General features: G+C 51.9%; 1 protein-coding gene across 1 annotated transcript; it reads right to left on the reverse strand.

Annotated features, from left to right (window-relative positions):
* Positions 1 to 1,373: 1,373 nt before the first annotated feature.
* On the reverse strand, positions 1,374 to 13,072 carry Chga (chromogranin A). Its single transcript, XM_041633331.1, has 8 exons — positions 12,797 to 13,072; positions 12,025 to 12,071; positions 9,742 to 9,835; positions 8,932 to 9,000; positions 6,339 to 6,470; positions 4,508 to 4,909; positions 3,557 to 4,017; positions 1,374 to 1,791 (listed from the first exon to the last, which is right to left on the reverse strand). Exons 1-8 carry the CDS (start codon positions 12,915 to 12,917, stop codon positions 1,708 to 1,710), a joined length of 1,410 nt encoding a protein of 469 aa, XP_041489265.1. The 5' UTR covers positions 12,918 to 13,072; the 3' UTR covers positions 1,374 to 1,707.
* Between the last annotated feature and the right edge of the window lie 5,299 nt (positions 13,073 to 18,371).

Raw genomic sequence — 18,371 nt, forward strand, 5'->3', positions numbered from 1 at the left:
GAGAGGTAGTATAGCTAGCCACTAGAGAGACCTTTTACCTCTACCCGATCCTGTCCTCAGACTGCATCCTCAGACTGCAACTGTCTCCATCAAACTTGAGTATGAGCTCCTGATTCCTCCCACCTTATATTCTTCTTTTCCTGCCTCCACCTTCCTAGTGCTGGGATTAAAGGCGTGGGACTCCCAAGTACTGGGATTCAAGGTGTAAGCTAACACCACCTGGCCTCTAGTGACTTAGCTCTGCACTCTGATCTTCAGGCAAGTTGAATTATTAAACAGAATATCACCACATTGAATACGGGTGGACTGAGGCAGGGTTTGGACCCTTGGGACCTGGCTCTCAAATACCAGCTGGGACTCTGGAATTAGCTCTGCCTGGGGTAGCAGTGATGTCCCTCCCCCTTGGCCAATGCACATGCTCTTGCTAGGCAGACTGCTAAGGCCGAGCCCAGTCTCCATCATCCCCACCTGGAAGTCCCTCACCTGCTGGCTTTTAGTTGAGGTGCACAGGCGGAGAACATGAAGAGATAACATTCCCGTCTGAAGCCAGCAGAGCCACTCGCCAGCCCAACAATCAGAGGTTGCGTTGACTGTAGGAGGATCTGACTTACCCCGTGAGACATCGGGTTTCCGAAGCCAGGGTTTCATCGCAGGTTTTGTGTGCAGGCGTGCTAGGCCGCATAGATATGTTTGATGAATGATTGAATGATTGGTCCTAGTAGCCGGCACCCATGGGTCCAGCACCACATCCCAGCCTGGCATGATTGCATGACCTACAAAATCCTCATGCCTAAAAGTTTGGTGTGTCAGCTTCATCTGTGACTTCAATGTGCTATTTCATCTGTTTCCCTATTCTCAAAACTGGACCCAAGACCTGTTATGTTCTAGTATACTCTTCCTGCCCCATACGTCAGACACCCCATGGTCCCACGCCTGTGGTCATTGACACATGAGTAGCACAGAAGCCATGGTGGGGAGTCCAGCATTGACCTGGTACCTGTGACCAGGCAGAGGTATTATCCTGGGGCCTGTCAACCTCTGCCCAGCACCAAGGCAGTAGATGACAGCCCAGAAGGACAACCTCAGCAGAAACTGCCCAGCTCAGGCATGGCTGGGAGACAAGTGAGCAAAGGGTGATGGGCCCCGCCCTGGGGTGGTGACCATCCTCACGTCCCGTCTGGGCAGTTCAGCACCTCCATCTACAGATAAAACGGAGGCTCAGTGATACAAAGACGCTTGCCTGTAGATGGCCCAGAAAGGAGTACCCCAAAACACACACTCAGCCCAGCCATGAAACTACCCAGTCCTTCTGCTCATCTCTGAGTGGAGGGGGAAAGAAAAAAGTCAAAGAAAAGGAAAGAGCCCAAAGCAGGTTTATTCTGTCAACAAATTTTATCTGGAATATCATAGTCAGTTCTCAACTTTCACCCAAAGGTCAGAAGTTATTGCAGTTGTGCCCCGTGGATAAGGTGGAAGAGAAACTTCTAGAAAGCTGCCTGTGTTCAGAGAAGGAATCTGTGTTGACAGTCAGAGCTGTCCTGCAGGAGTGTCCAGGGCAGGGGCTGAGAACAAGAGGGGATGAGGGGCAAGAGGGCAACCTGGGCTCTGGTGGCCAGAGGCAGCCTCCCTACTGGGAGCTGCATTCAAGCCACGGGACCAGGGTCACAGGGTGCCTTGAAGCCATGGCTGCCCCCACCAGCCGGTGCCTCAGCCCCGCCGCAACGCTTGCAGCTGGTGAGCCACCTTCTCCAGCTCTGCCTCGATGGCTGACAGGCTCTCTAGTTCCTGGTCCTAGGAGGGAACAGACAGGGTCACTTGGGACTGGCCCAGGCTGGAATCATCTACGGCACAGTCGGTCAGACTGGCCCTGCTGTTTGTTAGCAGCTGGTCTCAGACAAGTGGCTTGTGTCTGAACTGCGGGGAATTTCTCAGCATTGCAGGCACAGTGATACCATCCAACAATGCTGGGATACTCTGGGGACCACTATGTCCAAGGCCCTCGTGGGCTCTTATTCAACCCCCATTTCATCCATCAACTATGGACCAATAGGAATTTGTTCCTTCGGGGTACATGGTTCCATTTGGGTCCCTTCCTCAGTCTGGATACCAGTGCTGGCTCCTGGGATGCAGCCAGTCTGGTTTGATCTGTCTCCTACAGCCTCTGAACCTGCTGGGCTAATGATCAGAACTGTGTCAACACAGACCTGCTCAGGGCTGGGCTCTGACATTTTGTCCTAACCCTAGAATCTCCCACGCTCCGGTCAGGACAGTCAGGGAAGCAGGAAACCCTCCTCTCAGCCTCTAAGTCTCAAATTTGCTGCCTTTCAGCACAAAGTCTGCAGGACACTGACAGAGACTACCCTGGAAATAGGGATTCTAGATCCTTCTATCTGAGAACAAGCCATGGAGGGAGTATGAGTTCTTTGTTGCCGACGTTTCTAGCAAGACTACCCCCCACCTCATCCTGTCTATAACACCTGGGGTCCCTGCTTCTTCACTAAAGGTTCCCTTTGTTCATGAGTAAGAAGCTTTAATGGGTGGGTAAAGGGCTCTTAAAACTGCCCATCTTGTCTGGGACCAGGGCAGGAGGGGTAAGTAGTACAGAGCAGTTCATGTTACCCTTCCCCCACCTCCAAGGACTCCAGACCACTGGCCCCTCCTAAGAGGAACCCATTGCTTTCAGATCTCAACAGGATCCTGCTCCGGTTGGAAGATGGGCAGGACCTAAAGAAGGCTTCTGGGTGAGCAGAAAAGAGCCTTGAGTTCCGGGCTGAGGGTAGAGCAGGTTCCCCATAGAATCCCAACTCCCTCCACAGCACCAGCTTAGCCAGGTCCCACAAAAGCCTCCTCTAGCTCAGGAGGCATCCTGCCTGCCGAGAAGCCCGGCTCTCACCTCCTGTGGGGTCACGTCCCTGGGTCCCTGTACCACCCCTGCAGCTGCCCAGGTGGCTTTGTGTAGACCAGGGTTTTGTAAGTCATGTGGTAGTGAGAATGAGGTGAACTGAAGAGACTCCATACTCCCACTTCACAAATGGGGGAACTAATGAGACTCAGAGAGGGAAGAGAGGGACAATGACCTGCCCAAGGTCACACAATCAGGACCAGGTGGAACCCACATCTGCTGGCACCTCCATGCCTCCCTGTCTGCTCACCAGGTTCCGGCTAGCCCTGCCCCTGCTATGCCGTTGTAGGCTATATGTGAGTTTAAACCCAGGAGGAGGTGTAATCGTATTGCCTAGGGACCAGAACAACATGGCCACCAACAAGGCATCCCTTCCCAGTTCCCAGGAATACAGGTGCCCTGAGAGGCCCCAGGCCAGTCCTACCAAGCTCCCCATCCACATGCCTGATTCCCCATTACTGCCATGTCCTGCTCACACACCAGCAGAGGCAATGTCCCCACTCTGTGTCCCTCAGGCACATCTAAGGCCACTGTCCACCTGGCCCAGTAGCTCTATTGTAAGCAAGTGTCCCCTATCCCATGCCCATCTAAGGGAACCATGTCCCCTCAGTGGGGGAGGGGATGCTGGGCGCAGCTGCCCTTGGCTATACCAACCTCTGCTCTGCGGTTGGCGCTGCCTTCCTCTTCCTTCTTTTCCTCAAAGTCGCCTCGGGCCTCCACACTGTCTTCTCTGGAAGATGGCCTCCAGCCCCGGCGCAGCTGAGGCCTGGGGTCCCTGAAGCCATAGGCCCGGGCCCGGAAGGAGAGCTTCATGGAGCGATCAGGATCGTCCTCCCCCTCCAGCCGCTTCTCTGCCGTCAGCTCCTTGGCTAGCTGGTCCATCCTGCTCCACCGCTTGTCCTCCCATTCTCTGGGTAGATGCTCCTCTTCCTCCTCCTCCTGCTTATGCTCCAGCTCCTGGCTCTTCCTGCCTGGAAAGAGACCTTGGGGCGGCCCTGCCATCACGTCTTCCCCGTTGTCCTCTTGCCGAGAGAGCTCCAGCTCCCCCTGGGGTGACAGAGCTTCAGAAGCTCCAGTCTTTCCAGCTCCATCCACTGCCTGAGATTCCGACTGACCTGGAGTGGGTGGTGGCAAGAACTTGAGGAAACGGTTGAGGAAGGGCTGCCATTTCCCCAGACCCTGTTACTCCCTCAGATCCTCTGTGCAGCCACTTCTAAGGCCAAGCTCAGCCTTCGGAGTCCGGCCAGCACCCCCCATAGCAGCCCCATCGGAGCACAGAGCAACCTTGTATTATGCTTTGCAAGGCCCAATACAGTGGGGGAGCCCCTCACTGAACCTCACCCTGTCTTCCCTGCATTCTCCAAGCACCTACCCGAAGCCCTTTCTCCCTCTCAGGTGTTTTGTTTAGGAGTCAGACAAACTGCAGTTGGAATCATAGCTTTGATTGCCAATTAGCTGTGTAGCCTTAAGCAAATTACATGACCTCTTTGAGCCTGCTGTTCTCCTGGACGGTGGAGAGGACACCCATCTTTCAGCGTTGTTATGGAGGTGGCATAAGGCCACCCTCTCCCAGACACATCAGTGAGGTCCTGTCACTGTACATACCCTCATCTTGCTGGATCTCCTGGTATTCGGTTTGGGAATGGGAGCTGGATGTTGCGGTGGGGGCTTCTTCAGGCCCAGACTTCTCTCTAACCTCCTTGTGCTCTTCCTCCTCCTGCTTGGCGTTTATGGCTTGTTGCCGGACACTCAGGCCTGTCTCGCTGTCCCCCGTAGCCTGCGGGTCCCTGTGCTCCTGTTTGGGGAGGCTGGCCGGTGGCTGGGTGTTGGTGGCTGTGTCCTCCTCAGAAGCCTGACTGTTCTCCACCATAGAGGACTTCTGCCTGGGCTCTGGGACAGCTTGAGGCTTGGGTCCCTCCGTGGTTCCCTCAGAGCCATCCTGTTGCCCCTCGTAAGAGTCCTCTCTCTTCTCCACGGCTTCCGTAGACGGAGTTTCTGCTGTAGCGTCTGTGAACACAGGAGAGAGTCAAGCTGAGGACCCAGCTGCTGTCCAGGACTCCCGAGGCCAAGTTCAAGCCTGCCGTCAGATGTCTTGGCTTCCAGGAAGCCCACCCTATGAGAAAGATTGGGGTCACCCTTTCATATTTTATATTTAATTTGAAGCTTGTTCTGAGGTCAATTGAATTGGGCTGCTTTAATTCTGCTTTTCCAAACAGGATTGGAATTTTGAAAGCAAAAATGGAACCCCAAATCAAAATAAACATAATTTAAAATGACCCCAGAAGATAGAACCCTGAACTGTGAACTAGGGCAGCAGCTGGACGGCGGTGTGATCTGGGCGAATCATTTAACCTGTCTGTGTTCAAGCCTATCCCTGCACATCTTGAGCGCTGTGTGACCAGTACAGGCTCCACTGAAAGGTGTTTTCTTAAAGACAGGCTTTTAAGAGTAACAATCCCTCCTGTTTTTGGATTGGCAGCTGCTGAACAGAGCACCACCAGGCACATGCTACTGTCACCAGGGCTTCAGGGCACCCAGGCCACAGAACTCAAAACGATCTTCAGAAAGCCAGGACACCTGTCATTGCTCAGACTCTGGAGGTCCACCTTGCTCATTCCTCCAAATGCCAAGCTCGGGGTCTCCGCATTAAAGCTTTCAGCTGTGTGTGCGTGCGCATACACACACACATGCATACACACACACACATGCACGCATGCATACACACACACACACACACACACACACACACGACACTATTCCCTTCTCATAGCACCACAGCAATCTCGACGCTTGTTCCCATGGGAGCAATATGTGGGAGTCTGCGCACCATGGTGACAGTGCAATTGATGTGGGGTGCCTGACACCAGCTGATGTGGGGTGCCGGGCACACCTTTATGTGTCCATAGTTGGCCCAGAGGATGACCATAGACAAGTTTCTGGGAATTGGCCTTTCTGTCCACTTTGGACACAAAAATCCCAGCTCTGCAGTTTGTCGCTCTTCCATGGTGGGAAGCTGGTTGACACTGCCCAAGGATGCCTTTTTTACTTCCGGGTCGATGACCCAGGTCATTTTGTATTTTGAACCCACTCCTCTGGACCCTCCTTGCACACCTTCACCTAAGGTGGTACCTAGTCCCAGGAGGATGGGAGCAGGAGACAGGGGCTTTGTGGCAGGGGCTATGAGGTTGGCCCAGGGTTACTCCTGCCTCTGGAGCAGGGGACTGGTGTGGGGCCAAGTTGGGGGCTTTGGATAAGAAAGAGCCAGGTTCGAATTCTGTTGTGGTATGAACCCTGTGCAAGGGACTTAACCTTCCAGGCCTTGGTTTCCGACGTGTAAAGGGAAGGGAGCAATAGCTGCCTTCCTGCTCTGAAGAAGCAGTGCCCCCTGGGGACCACTGTTCTTGCGACCCCTCCTCTCCCAGCTGGCCACACTGACCTCCATGCTTGGCCTCGGGGCTCTGGTTCTCGAACATTTCTGAGAGCTCGTCCTCGAAGCTGCTGTGTTGCTGCTGTTGTTGCTGTGGCTCCTCTTGCTGCTTCGGCTGCTGCTGGGCCCGCTCCTTGGCACCTGGTAGGAGGGGACAAGGAGATGTCCCATGTGGCCAGGCCCTGACATATCTGTCTATGACTCTGTAGGCCTACTTCAACCCTGTGAACATCCTGTGTTCTTAGAGAGAAGCTGAGGGTACAGGTTCTCAGATGGGGTCCATCAGGCTACACCACCTCTCTGACTCAGTGTCCCCAGTGGGGAAGGAGAGAAAGTTCTTCTTGTACCTTTGAGAGCAATAAGGGCCCAAATGGAATAGACGCATGTCTGTTCCAGCAGGAGAGCAATGAGAAACCCTCAGGACCTATGACATGACAGCAGCGCTGGGTTTCTCATGGGCTCTCTTTATTCAAGAAACTCCAGCTCTGGAACCCCAAGTCTGGTCCCCAGAGAAGGTGGGTGCTGTGCCTATCTCTGAGCCCAGGGCTGTACCTACCTTGAAGCCCAGAGTCCCTTTGCCTATATATCCCCTGTTGCTGTTGCTGCTGCCCTGCTGAGTATCCTGCAGCAGTGTCTGCATCAGGACACAGCTCTGCAGCTATGCAGTCAGTGCAGGTGAGGAAGCTTGTCCGACTCAGCTGCAGTGGGCTTCAGGCCTCCCCTGGCCATGCCCGTGGTTTTGTGACCTTGAGCAACGAGGGCTCCTCAAGGTCAGATGCTCATTTATAAACAGACTTGTAGTAGATGTTAAGGCAGAGGTCCCAGGGCAAGAATATTATACAGAACCCAGGAAGGGATGGAGGAATGGTCATGATGGTTGAAGACACACTCAGTGCCTTCATAATGGAAAACTTCATAATATAGATACTGTGTGTTATTAGATACATATGTATAAGGGTATAGAGTAGGGCCCATTCCTCTCTAACAATCTCTGTTGAAATAATTTTTAAATGGAATATCCATCCAATATTTAATCTTAAAATTATCATTAAAATATCTAATGTTTTGTTTAAAAGCATCACCCTGGAGACCTGGAACACCTAACCTCCAGCCATACTTTAACCCTGGCTACCTCCTGAGGAACGGGTAGTGCCCTGTGCATGGACCTGGTATGGTGGGTGTGTGGAACATGCCTGCAACCCCAGAATTCCAAAGGCTGAGGCAGTGTTAGCTACAGAGTGAGGCCCTATTTCAAAACAAAGACAGGACAAAACTGATCATAAATACCCCAGCGCCAGCCACCATCCCCTGTATGCCAGGGGTGGGTTCTGGGGCTGGGGCTGTTCAGTTGGCGGAGTGTTTACTTAGCATAGGTGAAGCCCTAGGTTCCATCTCCAGCACCACATAAAACAGTATAATAGCCCATGCCTGAAATCCCAGCCCTCTGGAGGTGGAAGATTGGAGGGTCTGAAATTCAAGGGCGTTCTCAGTTATACGGTAAGTTTCAAGTCAGACTGGGCTACATGAGATCCTGCCTCAAAAAAACAAAACAAAACAAAAAAAAAAAAACAAAAAAAAAATGGGAGGTTGGTGTTTATTGCCAAAACAGACCAGCAAGTGAGAGGAAAGGGGCAAACTCCCACAGGGAAGGAGGATTGCTAGGGTTAATTTTTTGTTTGTTTGTTTTTCAAGACAGGATTTCTCTGTGTGGTCCTGACTGTCCTGGACTAGGCTGACTTTGAGCTCACAGAGATCTGCCTGCCTCTGCCTCCAAGTGCTGGGATTAAAGGCGTGCACCACCACCACTGGTACTAAGGCTAATTTTTGCTTGCTTATCACCCAACTCTCTCTTTATTTTCACACACAGCTCTCACTGCCCCAAAGACCCCAGGGTGGCCTTGGTTTGAGTTGGGCAGAGATGACAGATTCATGCACAAGGCACTGAGGGCGTATCTCACAAGCCTGGCTACTTTACTCAGAAGGCAGCTTGGGCAGAAGCAGAGCTGGAGCCCGGCCCCTCCAGGTCTCCAGGGCAGTGCTTCACTCTCCCTCAAACCAGGAAGTGGCTGGGGATGGGGCTCTGAGAAGAGCTTAGCTCTCTGTCCTGGCCGGCTGGCACTCCCTCAATGCTGTGAGCCCTCAGCCTCAAACCCTGTCTGAAAAGCACTGGATTTTCTTAGTCTCCTGGGAAAAGTCACCTCCCAGTCTAAGACACACTGTAAGTCTGGTCTGTGTTGAGGGACTAGCAAAACCCTGCCTCCCACATAATCCAAGGAGCAAAGAATCACAAGGAAGCGAGAGCTTTCTCTGTGTGTGCTCACTTCTGGGTCCGCAGAGAAGAATCCTTGTGGCCTTCCTGGATGACCGCCCTCCAGAGGCCAAGGAGTGTCAGCAGAATCGTGTCTACTCTGAACAAGGTGTACTCACTGTGTGGCCTTGGGGAAATCACTCAGCCTCTCTGAGCCTTGATCTCTTTAGCAGTCTGGACTGCTAAAGAGTCACGTAGCATGAAGCACCCCACCTTTCTGCTCAGCCTCCACCCGCGTTCTCTCCTGCTCTGTTGCTGGTTTTCCCCCCAGAACTGTGTGTGGTGCTGAAATACCTTGGAGAGCCAGGTCTTGGAGTTCCTTCAGCAAATTCTGGTGTCGCAGGATGGAGAGGACCCTCTCATCTGCAGGGAGAGGACACAGTTACCGGTGGCTTCTAGAGGACAACCCCGAGAGATTAGCATGGACACTTTTAGCTAGCTCAATCATTTATTCTGGAAACTCAGCACCAGGAGGCAGTGGGAAGCCTGCATCTTGGTAGAACACTTTGGGAATTCCCCATATCCAAGACATCAGTCACCTCCCTGCTGCAGCAGAAAGGTCACCTGCTGACTCTACGCTCAGCCCCCACGGAAGGAGCTGTGGACTTCAGGCTCCACTGAGCCTGAGTGTGTAAATACTTCCCACTTCCATGTTGCCTGCCCTGTCTGTTCCTCCTGACATCCTTCATTTTCTACCTGTCCATCAGTAGTGCTATCATGTGTTAGACAAACTGGATTGTCATCTTGGAAAGATGTGGTCCTTCACAGGCCCACTTTATACCCTCTATCGCAGATCCAGAGAATGGCTACTGGTGTCAGTAGGACTCCAAACGCTGGGAATACAGCCCACAGAAGCCTGGTCCACAGGGTGCCCAGTCTGCAGGCTGCTGTTCCAGGCCCTTCATTCTGCCATGTGTTCCCTCTGAAAATCTACATGCCTCAGGATCAGTCCCAGGAGCTGTCACCTCCTCATGTGTGCTCCCCAGATGCCAGCACAGACCAGGGCACTGGGGCAACGACTGCTGGAGGAGATGATTAATCCTGTCAAGAGACACCCACCCGCACCCTGGCCTCCCAGTCCCTCCTCCAGCCTCTTGCTCCTACCTCCTTGGAGGATCTCCAGACACTCAGAGCTGACAGGCATGGGGCTGGGCTTGGACAGCGAATCAGAGATGACCTCCACAACACACTTCATCACCTGGGAGACAGCAAGGCAGGCTGTGGCTGGTACAAACATGGAGCTTAGTCCCTGAGGTGCTAAGGCAGCTTTCCCAGGTGGGCAGAAGAAGAACATTTATGTTATCTGCAAGAGGCCCTGGGGCTCACCTCTGCTTCCTTAATTAGACCTTGTAGAGCCGTAGAAACAGAACACACACACACACACACACACACACACACACACACACACACACACACTGTGAGCCAAACCAATCACATGGGCATGCCAGCATGTGCCTCCAGGGGACCACTGCTGAGGGAGGAAGGGGAGTATATATCTGCCATCTTCTCCCTCTTTGGGTAGTTCTCTAAGGACGGTGCTGCGTTTGAGACCTAAGAGGACCTCTGGGGATCCAGCAGAGTCCAAAGGATCAGCTCCTCCAAGATGTCCTCCAGGCTGTCCAGTGAAGAACACAAATCTACCCCGGCTCGAATTTGCCAGAAACAGGACCACGTCTCATTCTGCAGCCACACTATGTGACTCCACATTGTTCCATAGGGAAAAAAACCTTGGCTGGATGTGGGATGCCAACTAGTTACATCTCAATGCTCATGCCAGCCCAAGACATGTATGTCTCTGAACGTTGTATGAGGCGCAGCAGGTAGAGAAGCCCATGGCAGATAGCTGGTCTCTGAAGACGGTGTGCACCGTGTGGAATGCTAGCTGTGTGATCTGGAGCAAGTGACTAAGTCTCTCTGAGCCTTGGTTTCCCCATATGTAAAGCAGGGATGAGAATGCCCACCCAGTGGAAAACACTTCATCACGTGGGAAGTGCCACACACGCTTAGGGAGAGAACCACATCAGACCTGTTTCCATAGCCTGTAGCTGGGTGGAGGAGCAGGAGGTGCCAGACACGCGTCAGGCAACACTGGCAGGGAGCGAAGGTGTGGGAGGCTGTGTCTATGGGATGTGGAGACATCCAACCCATGGTTCCAAGATAGCAAGTCAAGTCGGCAAAGGCAGTCGGAGTGTGTAGTCATAACAACCTCCGAGCAAACACGCAGGTCATCCCTAGCTGCTGGTACCTCTGACTCCAGCTGCCTAGCTATGGTGGTGGGAGCAAATCTGGCAAGCAGCTCCCAGGAGCATGTGCCCTTTCTCCCCAACGCCAGACTTTGCATAGAGAACACCAGGAAACCACCCGCTTTTGAGGGCAAATACCAAGAAACAGGAGTTGGGTAGGGGTCTCAAGAATACTGGGAAGCAGGGCGTTGTGGTGTATATCTTTAATCCCAGCCCTCGGGAGGCAGAGGTAGGTGGATCTCTTTTAGTCTGAGGCCCACCTGGTCTCCATAATGAGTTTCAGGACAACCAGGGCTACTGTCAAAAGAGACCCTTTCAAAAGAAAGAAAGAAAGAAAGAAAGAAAGAAAGAAAGAAAGAAAGGAAGGAAAGAAAGAAGGAAGGAAGAGAACATAAAAAAGAACGATGATGAGATAAGAAGGAAGGCTCTAGGGAAATCTCCGAGGGCCTACGAGGTTCCTGTGGCTTCACCCATGGATCGAGACACTTACAGAAGCTGGATTTTCCGAGGTTGCACAGCTAAAACGATGGTGGAAAGTTAAACACTGGCCTGTGTACAGTTACCAACAAATAAACAAGAAAATACAACTGAACAAATAAACAGTGAGCTCTTGGGTGCCTTTGGCTTTTAGCTGTGGCCTCTCACAGAAGACAGCCCTCAGACCACGGAGAACAGAATTCTCTGATGCCCAAATGGAGACATCCCGATCCTGGGAGAACAGCCCTGGTTCTGATGAGGGCGCAGTCCAAAGATTTGGTATGGCTTGTTTCTCACTGCCAGACGAGTCCCTGGGCAGAGGCAGGAGGCAGAAGCGGGAGGCAGAGCAGGGAGTCTGAGTGACAAGGTGAGGGCAGAGCCAGGCAGGTCTGTGGACACCTAGGACAGGAGAAGCTATGGTCCTGGCTCAGACTGGTGTCCCTGGTCCCAGGTCTCAGCAGGTGAGATGTGGGCCACTTGGGAAGTCACTGCAGCAGGGCAAGCAGAGATCTTTGATGTCTTCTTGTGTAAGCTGTCCCCAGCTCAGCTGCTGCAGTGCTGCCTTTGGCTCTATGCCAGCCTCCCTCCTGCAGCTGCACAAAAACTGGCCAGGAGGTGCCCACAGGGCATCCTCCCTCTCCCAAGGTACCCCAACGTTCCTTCTTACCTTAGTGTCCCCTTTTGTCATGGGGCTGTTCACAGGGAGGGCAAAGACTGGAAAGAGAAAGACAGAGAGATAGAGAGTGAGAGATTGCTAACTGGGTTTATTTCTCCACACCAAGGAAAGCCCAGTTCTTCCCTATTGGGGTGGGGGGGGGGCACTCGCACTTGCTCTCCTAATACTCTCCCTTACACCGATGCCCCAAACCCAAATAAGTCACCAGCACTGATTCCTGTTTCCCTTCCCTGCCGCCCCAGGGGTTGGCCCTCAGAGACTGTACTAAAGAACCTCAACCCTTCCCCACCAGAGGAGGGTGCATGCAGAGCTGAAATCAAGTTTACTCTGAACAAGACCAACCATATGGTGGGACGGGGTAGGTAGGAACAGAGGCATGCAAGGGGAGAAACCCCAGAGGTGGTGGCAAAGATCTGGGGTGGGGGAAGAGATCAAGGGCAGACTAAAGGGTGGAAGGACGGGAGGACTGGGGAACTAGTGGCAGTCCTTTATCTCCTCCAGTGACCTTGGTTGCGCAGAGCGCCACACCGGTGGGTGATGTGGAGGTGGGTGGGTAGGGGGAGCTGCCCCGCTGGGTTGGGTCAGACTCCACAGTCCCCACAGTCCATACGGGTGTGGTGGGAGACCGGAGGCCACACTGAGTCTAGCGGTTAGAGATAACCCGCGCCCTGACTGGGTGTTGTCCATGGTACTGAACCCTCGGGCGCCGCAAAGGACCTGGGGCAGGAGAGGGGACCCTGCTACCGAGCCTAAAGCAGCTCACCTTGTCCAGAGCACAGCAGAAGCGCCAGAACCGCGGCATAGCGCATGGCGAGTCGAGTGGTGCGGGTCGGGTGGATGAACTGCGGCAGGAGAATGGCAGAAGTGGGTCTATGGTCTGTCATCTCGAGCTCTTGCCCCAGCGGGATGACTGCGGTAGCGGCGGTGGTGGCGGCGGCGGTGGTGGCAGCAACAGTAGCAGCAGCAACGCTATATGCCTCTCTTTTATACACACCACACACACGCACGCACGCACGAGCACGCGCATACACACACACACACACACACACACACACACACACGCGCGCGCGCGCGCGCGCACACACCCAGGAAATTACGTCATAGGACCGCCCCCTGAGTCCTTTCCCTACCTTCGGGTCCCGCCCCGCCTCCAGGCTCACCTCTGGCTGCCTCCACCCTGCCCCTTGCTAGTGGCAGTGAAGAGTACCGGCTTCAGAAGGGGGCCCAGCTGAACTTCCACCTGTCAATTTGCTGTGTATCCGTGGGCAAGTCACTCCTTTCTCTGAACCTCCCATTCCTCCCCAGTTCACCGAGGTTCCTGTACCTCTTTCTCCAGGCGCTGAGTTTTCCTCTGCTTAGGTACTATTCTCTTGATTTCACCGCCTGGAGGCACGTTCACGTTTCAGAACTTCCTGACCCCTGCCTGAGTGAGGGAGGCCTCTCTTTCTAGCAAGCCAGTTTTGTGCCTCACATCCTGTCACTGTGTGTATTTATTTGTTATTTGATAGTGGTCAGTGGTCACTGCTTTCACAGTGCTGAGAGCCCCCTCTGTGGCTTCACCCATGTTCAATGTATGGACTGAAGATTCAGCCCACACATGGCTGGGTCCTGAGTTCACAGCTCTCAGGCAAATGAGGCAGATTGGGGGGCAGTTTTCACCGTCAAGCTAAAACAGAAGTGATCCATTCTAGTCCAGTAGCCCAGGGACACCTCTACCTCCTACCAGCCTCGCCTCTTCCTATATGTTCTCAAAACCTGGATATTTTAGGTGCAAAATTTGTCTGCTGCTTTTAGACAAAGAGAGCAGAAACTAACCTCATGCCCCAGAAGAGCAAATTAAGACTCAGAAGTGGACAGTCCCGTGGCCTAAGTCACACAGCATATCCACAGTGGGGTAGGAGGAAAGCCAAGTCCTTGGGTCTTCCTGTGTGGACAAGGCTGATACTGGGTAATGTTGCTGGAGTGTGAGGTGCTGCCAGTCCTCTCCCAGAGGCTCAGTGGCCTGGCAGGGGCTCATTATGAGCATGGACTCTTTTAATTTTTCTTTTTTTAAAATTAATTTATTTTTATTTTATTGGTGTGTAGGCAGTTTTCCCATCCTAGAGGCCACTTCCAAATTACCATACAGTAGTTCATATTAATTATCGATGTTTGGCGATAGATCAGGTTTGTTTCTGACTAACTCTTACATTTAAATTAACCCATTTCTATTTATCTAAGTATTGCCATGTGGCTCATGGCTTTACCAGTCTTCTAGTATAAGACTAGACCTGGACCCCTGGCTGCTGTCTCTCCTGACTCCGCCCTTCTTCCCCCAGCAGCCTCATTCTGGTCACCTCACCTACACTTTTTTGCCTGGCTATCAGCCAATCAGGGTTTTATTAACACCGAGCATAATCCATAGCATTAGGGTCTTGTCTGTATGTCTGTGTGAGGGTGTTGGATCCTGGAGTTACAGTTGTGAACCTCCATGTGGGTGCTGGGGAACATGAACTCTTTCTCATAGTTCCACTAGGGTCACTTGGAACTGAGCCAAAGAGACATTTCATTGTTCGTCAAACACTCCTTGAGCAGCTACTGTGTGCTCTATGCCCCATGCCTGGAATATACCAACGTGGAAGGAAGATCAGAACTCTGCTGTCTTGAAGCTTAGCTAAAGTGAGAGACAGACAACGAGCAATGAGCTGTAACAACAGAGCACATTAGACAGGAAGTTAGAAGGCTGTGGTGGCTATGGCAAAAAGGAGAGCCTCTGAGTGGGGTGAGGACCATCTGAGTAGGGTGAGGACCATCTGAGTGGGGTGAGGACCATCTGAGTGGGGTGAGGACCATCTGAGTAGGGTGAGGACCATCTGAGTGGGGTGAGGACCATCTGAGTGGGGTGAGGACCATCTGAGTGGGGCGAGGGCCCTCTGAGTAGGGTGAGGACCATCTGAGTGGGGTGAGGACCATCTGAGTGGGGTGAGGACCATCTGAGTGGGGTGAGGACCGTCTGAGTGGGGTGAGGACCCTCTGAGTAGGGCGAGGACCCTCTGAGTAGGGTAAGGAGCCTTGGAGTAACAGGCAGTGAGATGGGCAGGCTTCCTGATGGTGGCAGCTCGAATGAGGACTGGGAGGAACTGAGAGAGAGATGTATATATAACAGGTGGAAAACATTCTAGGGAGAATGGGCAGCTTGTATGAAAGCCCAGGGGTAGCCCTATAGCCAGAAGGGGTGAGGCAGAGAAAAACAAAGCCAATGTAACCAGAAGGGAGCAAGCCTAGCATCTGGTGCCAGAGGGGAGATGGTGCTGAGTGAGGGTCCTGTGGAAATGGACTTTGGTTTTTAGTCTGAGGGAAAGGGAGTCATCAGAAGTGTGGCAGCAGAAGGCACCAGGGGCCGTGGTATTACGTGGATATAGCCAGTATCTGCAGGGGCCGTGGTATTACGTGGATATAGCCAGTTTCTGCAGGGGCCATGGTATTACGTGGATATAGCCAGTTTCTGCAGGGGCCATGGTATTACGTGGATATAGCCAGTTTCTGCAGGGGCCGTGGTATTACGTGGATATAGCCAGTTTCTGCAGCCCTGACACCCTTCCACCCTCATCGGGCCAGCTGCTCTTGGTGACCAGTGAAGCCCTTTGAGCAGCCCCCGATCCTAGGTAATGCTGGGCCTCTCCCTGACTGTGGCTCAGGGTGTCTTCGTGCTGACAGGCCCTATCAGAGGTCCTGGGAAGAACAACCCTGCCAATACCCCAGGGAATGTGGCAGCTGCTTATCTGGTGGCACACTGGCATTGGGCAGAATCAGCACTCTCTGGGCCCTGCTTACAAAATCATATTTTTCAAACACACAGCCTCACCAAGTCTCTTATCAGGCCTCTGGATGGAAAAACTCTGTTGCCTGGCAATGAGGCTTTATCTGTGAGCTGCGCACCAAGGACCGTGTGAGGTGGTTTCATTAGATCTCCTCCCATCTGCCTCTGCAAACAACCCTGGAGGCCTCCAATTAAGAGTTTGTTGTTTTTTTTTCTTGGTTAAATGTTTGCTTTCCTTTAATAAAGGTCTCAGAGGGTGGGTGCTGTGCTTTGAGGTGAAAAACCCCAGGACACATAGCAGGTTTACTTTGGAGGGTGCGGCACCAAGCCCAGTAGTGGACACGGATGTCGCTGTCCTCGGTGCTGAAACGCTGGTCCTGCCGGGAACGCCAGGCTTTAGTTGGGACTTAGCTAACAAATTAGAGGGATGGTAGGATTGTAGTGTTAAGACACTATGTTCCTCCAATAGCTTAAACTTTAAACAAATCAATAACCATTACTGAATAATTAGGACTGTGTTTTTTTCTGAAAACAATTTGTGAAGCTTTACAAAATTCCCAAGAGCTGGTTGTTGTTCCCCTCTGAGAAACAGAAACCTAGAGGGATCCGCTCTCCTCATCACACCCCTTACAGCAATGCTTTTATGGTCTAAAGACCCTGCTTTCTCTACAGGAAAATCATTGGCGCTCTTGAGAGATCGGGCCCTATGTAACCCAGGCTGACCCCAGACTTGCTGTACAGCAGAAAGCAGCCTTTAACTCCTGATTCTCATACTTCTACCCCAAATGCTGAAATCACAGGTGTGTGCCACCCTGCCCCCTTCCCCTGTGTTCATTACAGTAGTCAAAACTTCCATACTTTCATTAATATTTTTCATCCATTTGAATTGGGTTTTTGTACAGAGCGAGAGGTAGGGTTCTAATTTCAGTCTTCTACACGTGGGTGCCCATCTTCCCAGCACTGTTTGTTAAAGAGGGCATTTTGTTCTCGAGCAGATGTGTGTGGGCATATAGGTTTCTTCCTGAGTTCTCTGTTTTATTCTGTTTGTCTGTGAGTCTATTTCGATGTGAATGCCATGTTACTGTGGCTCTGTAGGTTGTTGCTGTTGTTGTGACAGAGACTTTTCACGTCTTTGAACTTAAGACCTTCCCACTTCAGCTTCCAAGTGCAGGGATTACAAGCATGCACCACCATACCTGGTCACATTAGCATCTTTTTACATCATTTAATAAACATTGTCCCAGCTCTACCTCATACTAGCTAGATGACTTTTGACAAGTCAATTCATGCAATTGCATTCTTTCTCTTTAAGATGGGGGAAACAGCTAGGTATGTAATTATAGTACCTGTAATGCTGAGGAAGGAGGATCATGAGTTTGACTCCATCTTGGGCTGCATAGTGAGACGCTGCCTCTAATTAGTTAGATTGGCTGATTAATTCATTTATAAACTGGTAGAAGCAATGGAAAAGATTTAAAATGGAGAGGATCTCCAGATTCCTCTCTTCGGTGACATGTATTCTCTGGTTCCCTGGTCCCACTTCCCACATCTCCACAAGTCCTCTTCCTAAGCTCTCCACAATAAACCAGAAAATCTGGGGAACTTAAAAGATGACTTAGCAGTTAAAAGAGTTTATTGGGCCTGGGTATGGTGGCACATGCCTTTAATCCCAACACTCGGAGGGAGGCAGAGGCAGGAAGATCTCTGTGAGGTCCAGGTCAGCCTGGTCTACAGGAAAGTCAGAACTAAACAGAGAGATCTACTTCAAAACACACACACACACACACACACACACACACACACAGAGAGAGAGAGAGAGAGAGAGAGAGAGAGAGAGAGAGAGAGAGAGAGAGCAGAGACAGCACTTACTACTCTTGGCAAAGACACTGGTTCTTCTTCTGTAATTCTGGTTCTAGGGGTTCTAGTCCCCTTTTCTGACCCCATGGGCTCCTTCACAAATACTGTGCTCATAAACTCACACAAGCACAGACACAAACACATAAGTAAAATTGATAAAGAAACTCTCATTAAAAAAGATTCCCACATCATATCTGGGCAGTGGTGGCACACGTCTTTAATCCTAGCACTTGGGAGACAGTGGCAAAAATATCTCTAAGTTCAAGGCCAGCCTTATCCACATAGTTCCAGGACAGCCAGGTCTACACAGAGAAATCCTGTTTCAGTCCTTTTTCAGATAGGTCATGCAGATGTTCCTCCCTAAAGCAGTAATCTTGGGACAACAAAGTCTACTGGGTTAGCCTTAGAACTGGGGAGCCTGCCACCTTGGATAGCCCCAGAAGGCTTCAGCTGTTCTCACCCTTGATGAGGGAGGCCAGAAGAAGTCAAATGCTCCTTCCCCTCAGCTCTAGCACACATGGTTCTGGTCCAGTGGTGAGATAGGGATCTCAGAACACTAATCCTGGCACCCTGCTCCTGAGACGATGAACACTAATAAATAACACATACTAAAGTCAACCGGGGACAGTGGCAATGAGAGGTTAAGGGCATTTAATACAGAAGGAAACCTGAGTCTCAAGTC

Source organism: Microtus oregoni, unplaced genomic scaffold, assembly GCF_018167655.1.
Source record: "Microtus oregoni isolate MIOR12 unplaced genomic scaffold, Mior012 000043F_ref0000047, whole genome shotgun sequence".
Lineage (NCBI taxonomy): Eukaryota > Metazoa > Chordata > Mammalia > Rodentia > Cricetidae > Microtus > Microtus oregoni.

Bases quoted from the DNA above. Each gene is read 5' to 3' on its own strand.
- Chga (XM_041633331.1), bottom strand. From the start codon at position 12,917: ATGACAGACCATAGACCCACTTCTGCCATTCTCCTGCCGCAGTTCATC. The intron at 9,001-9,741 runs GTAGGAGCAAGA...CTCTCCCTGCAG, and splicing joins TCTGGAGATCCTCCAAGGAG to ATGAGAGGGTCCTCTCCATC. The intron at 4,018-4,507 runs GTATGTACAGTG...CACCCACTCCAG, and splicing joins GGAGATCCAGCAAGATGAGG to GTCAGTCGGAATCTCAGGCA.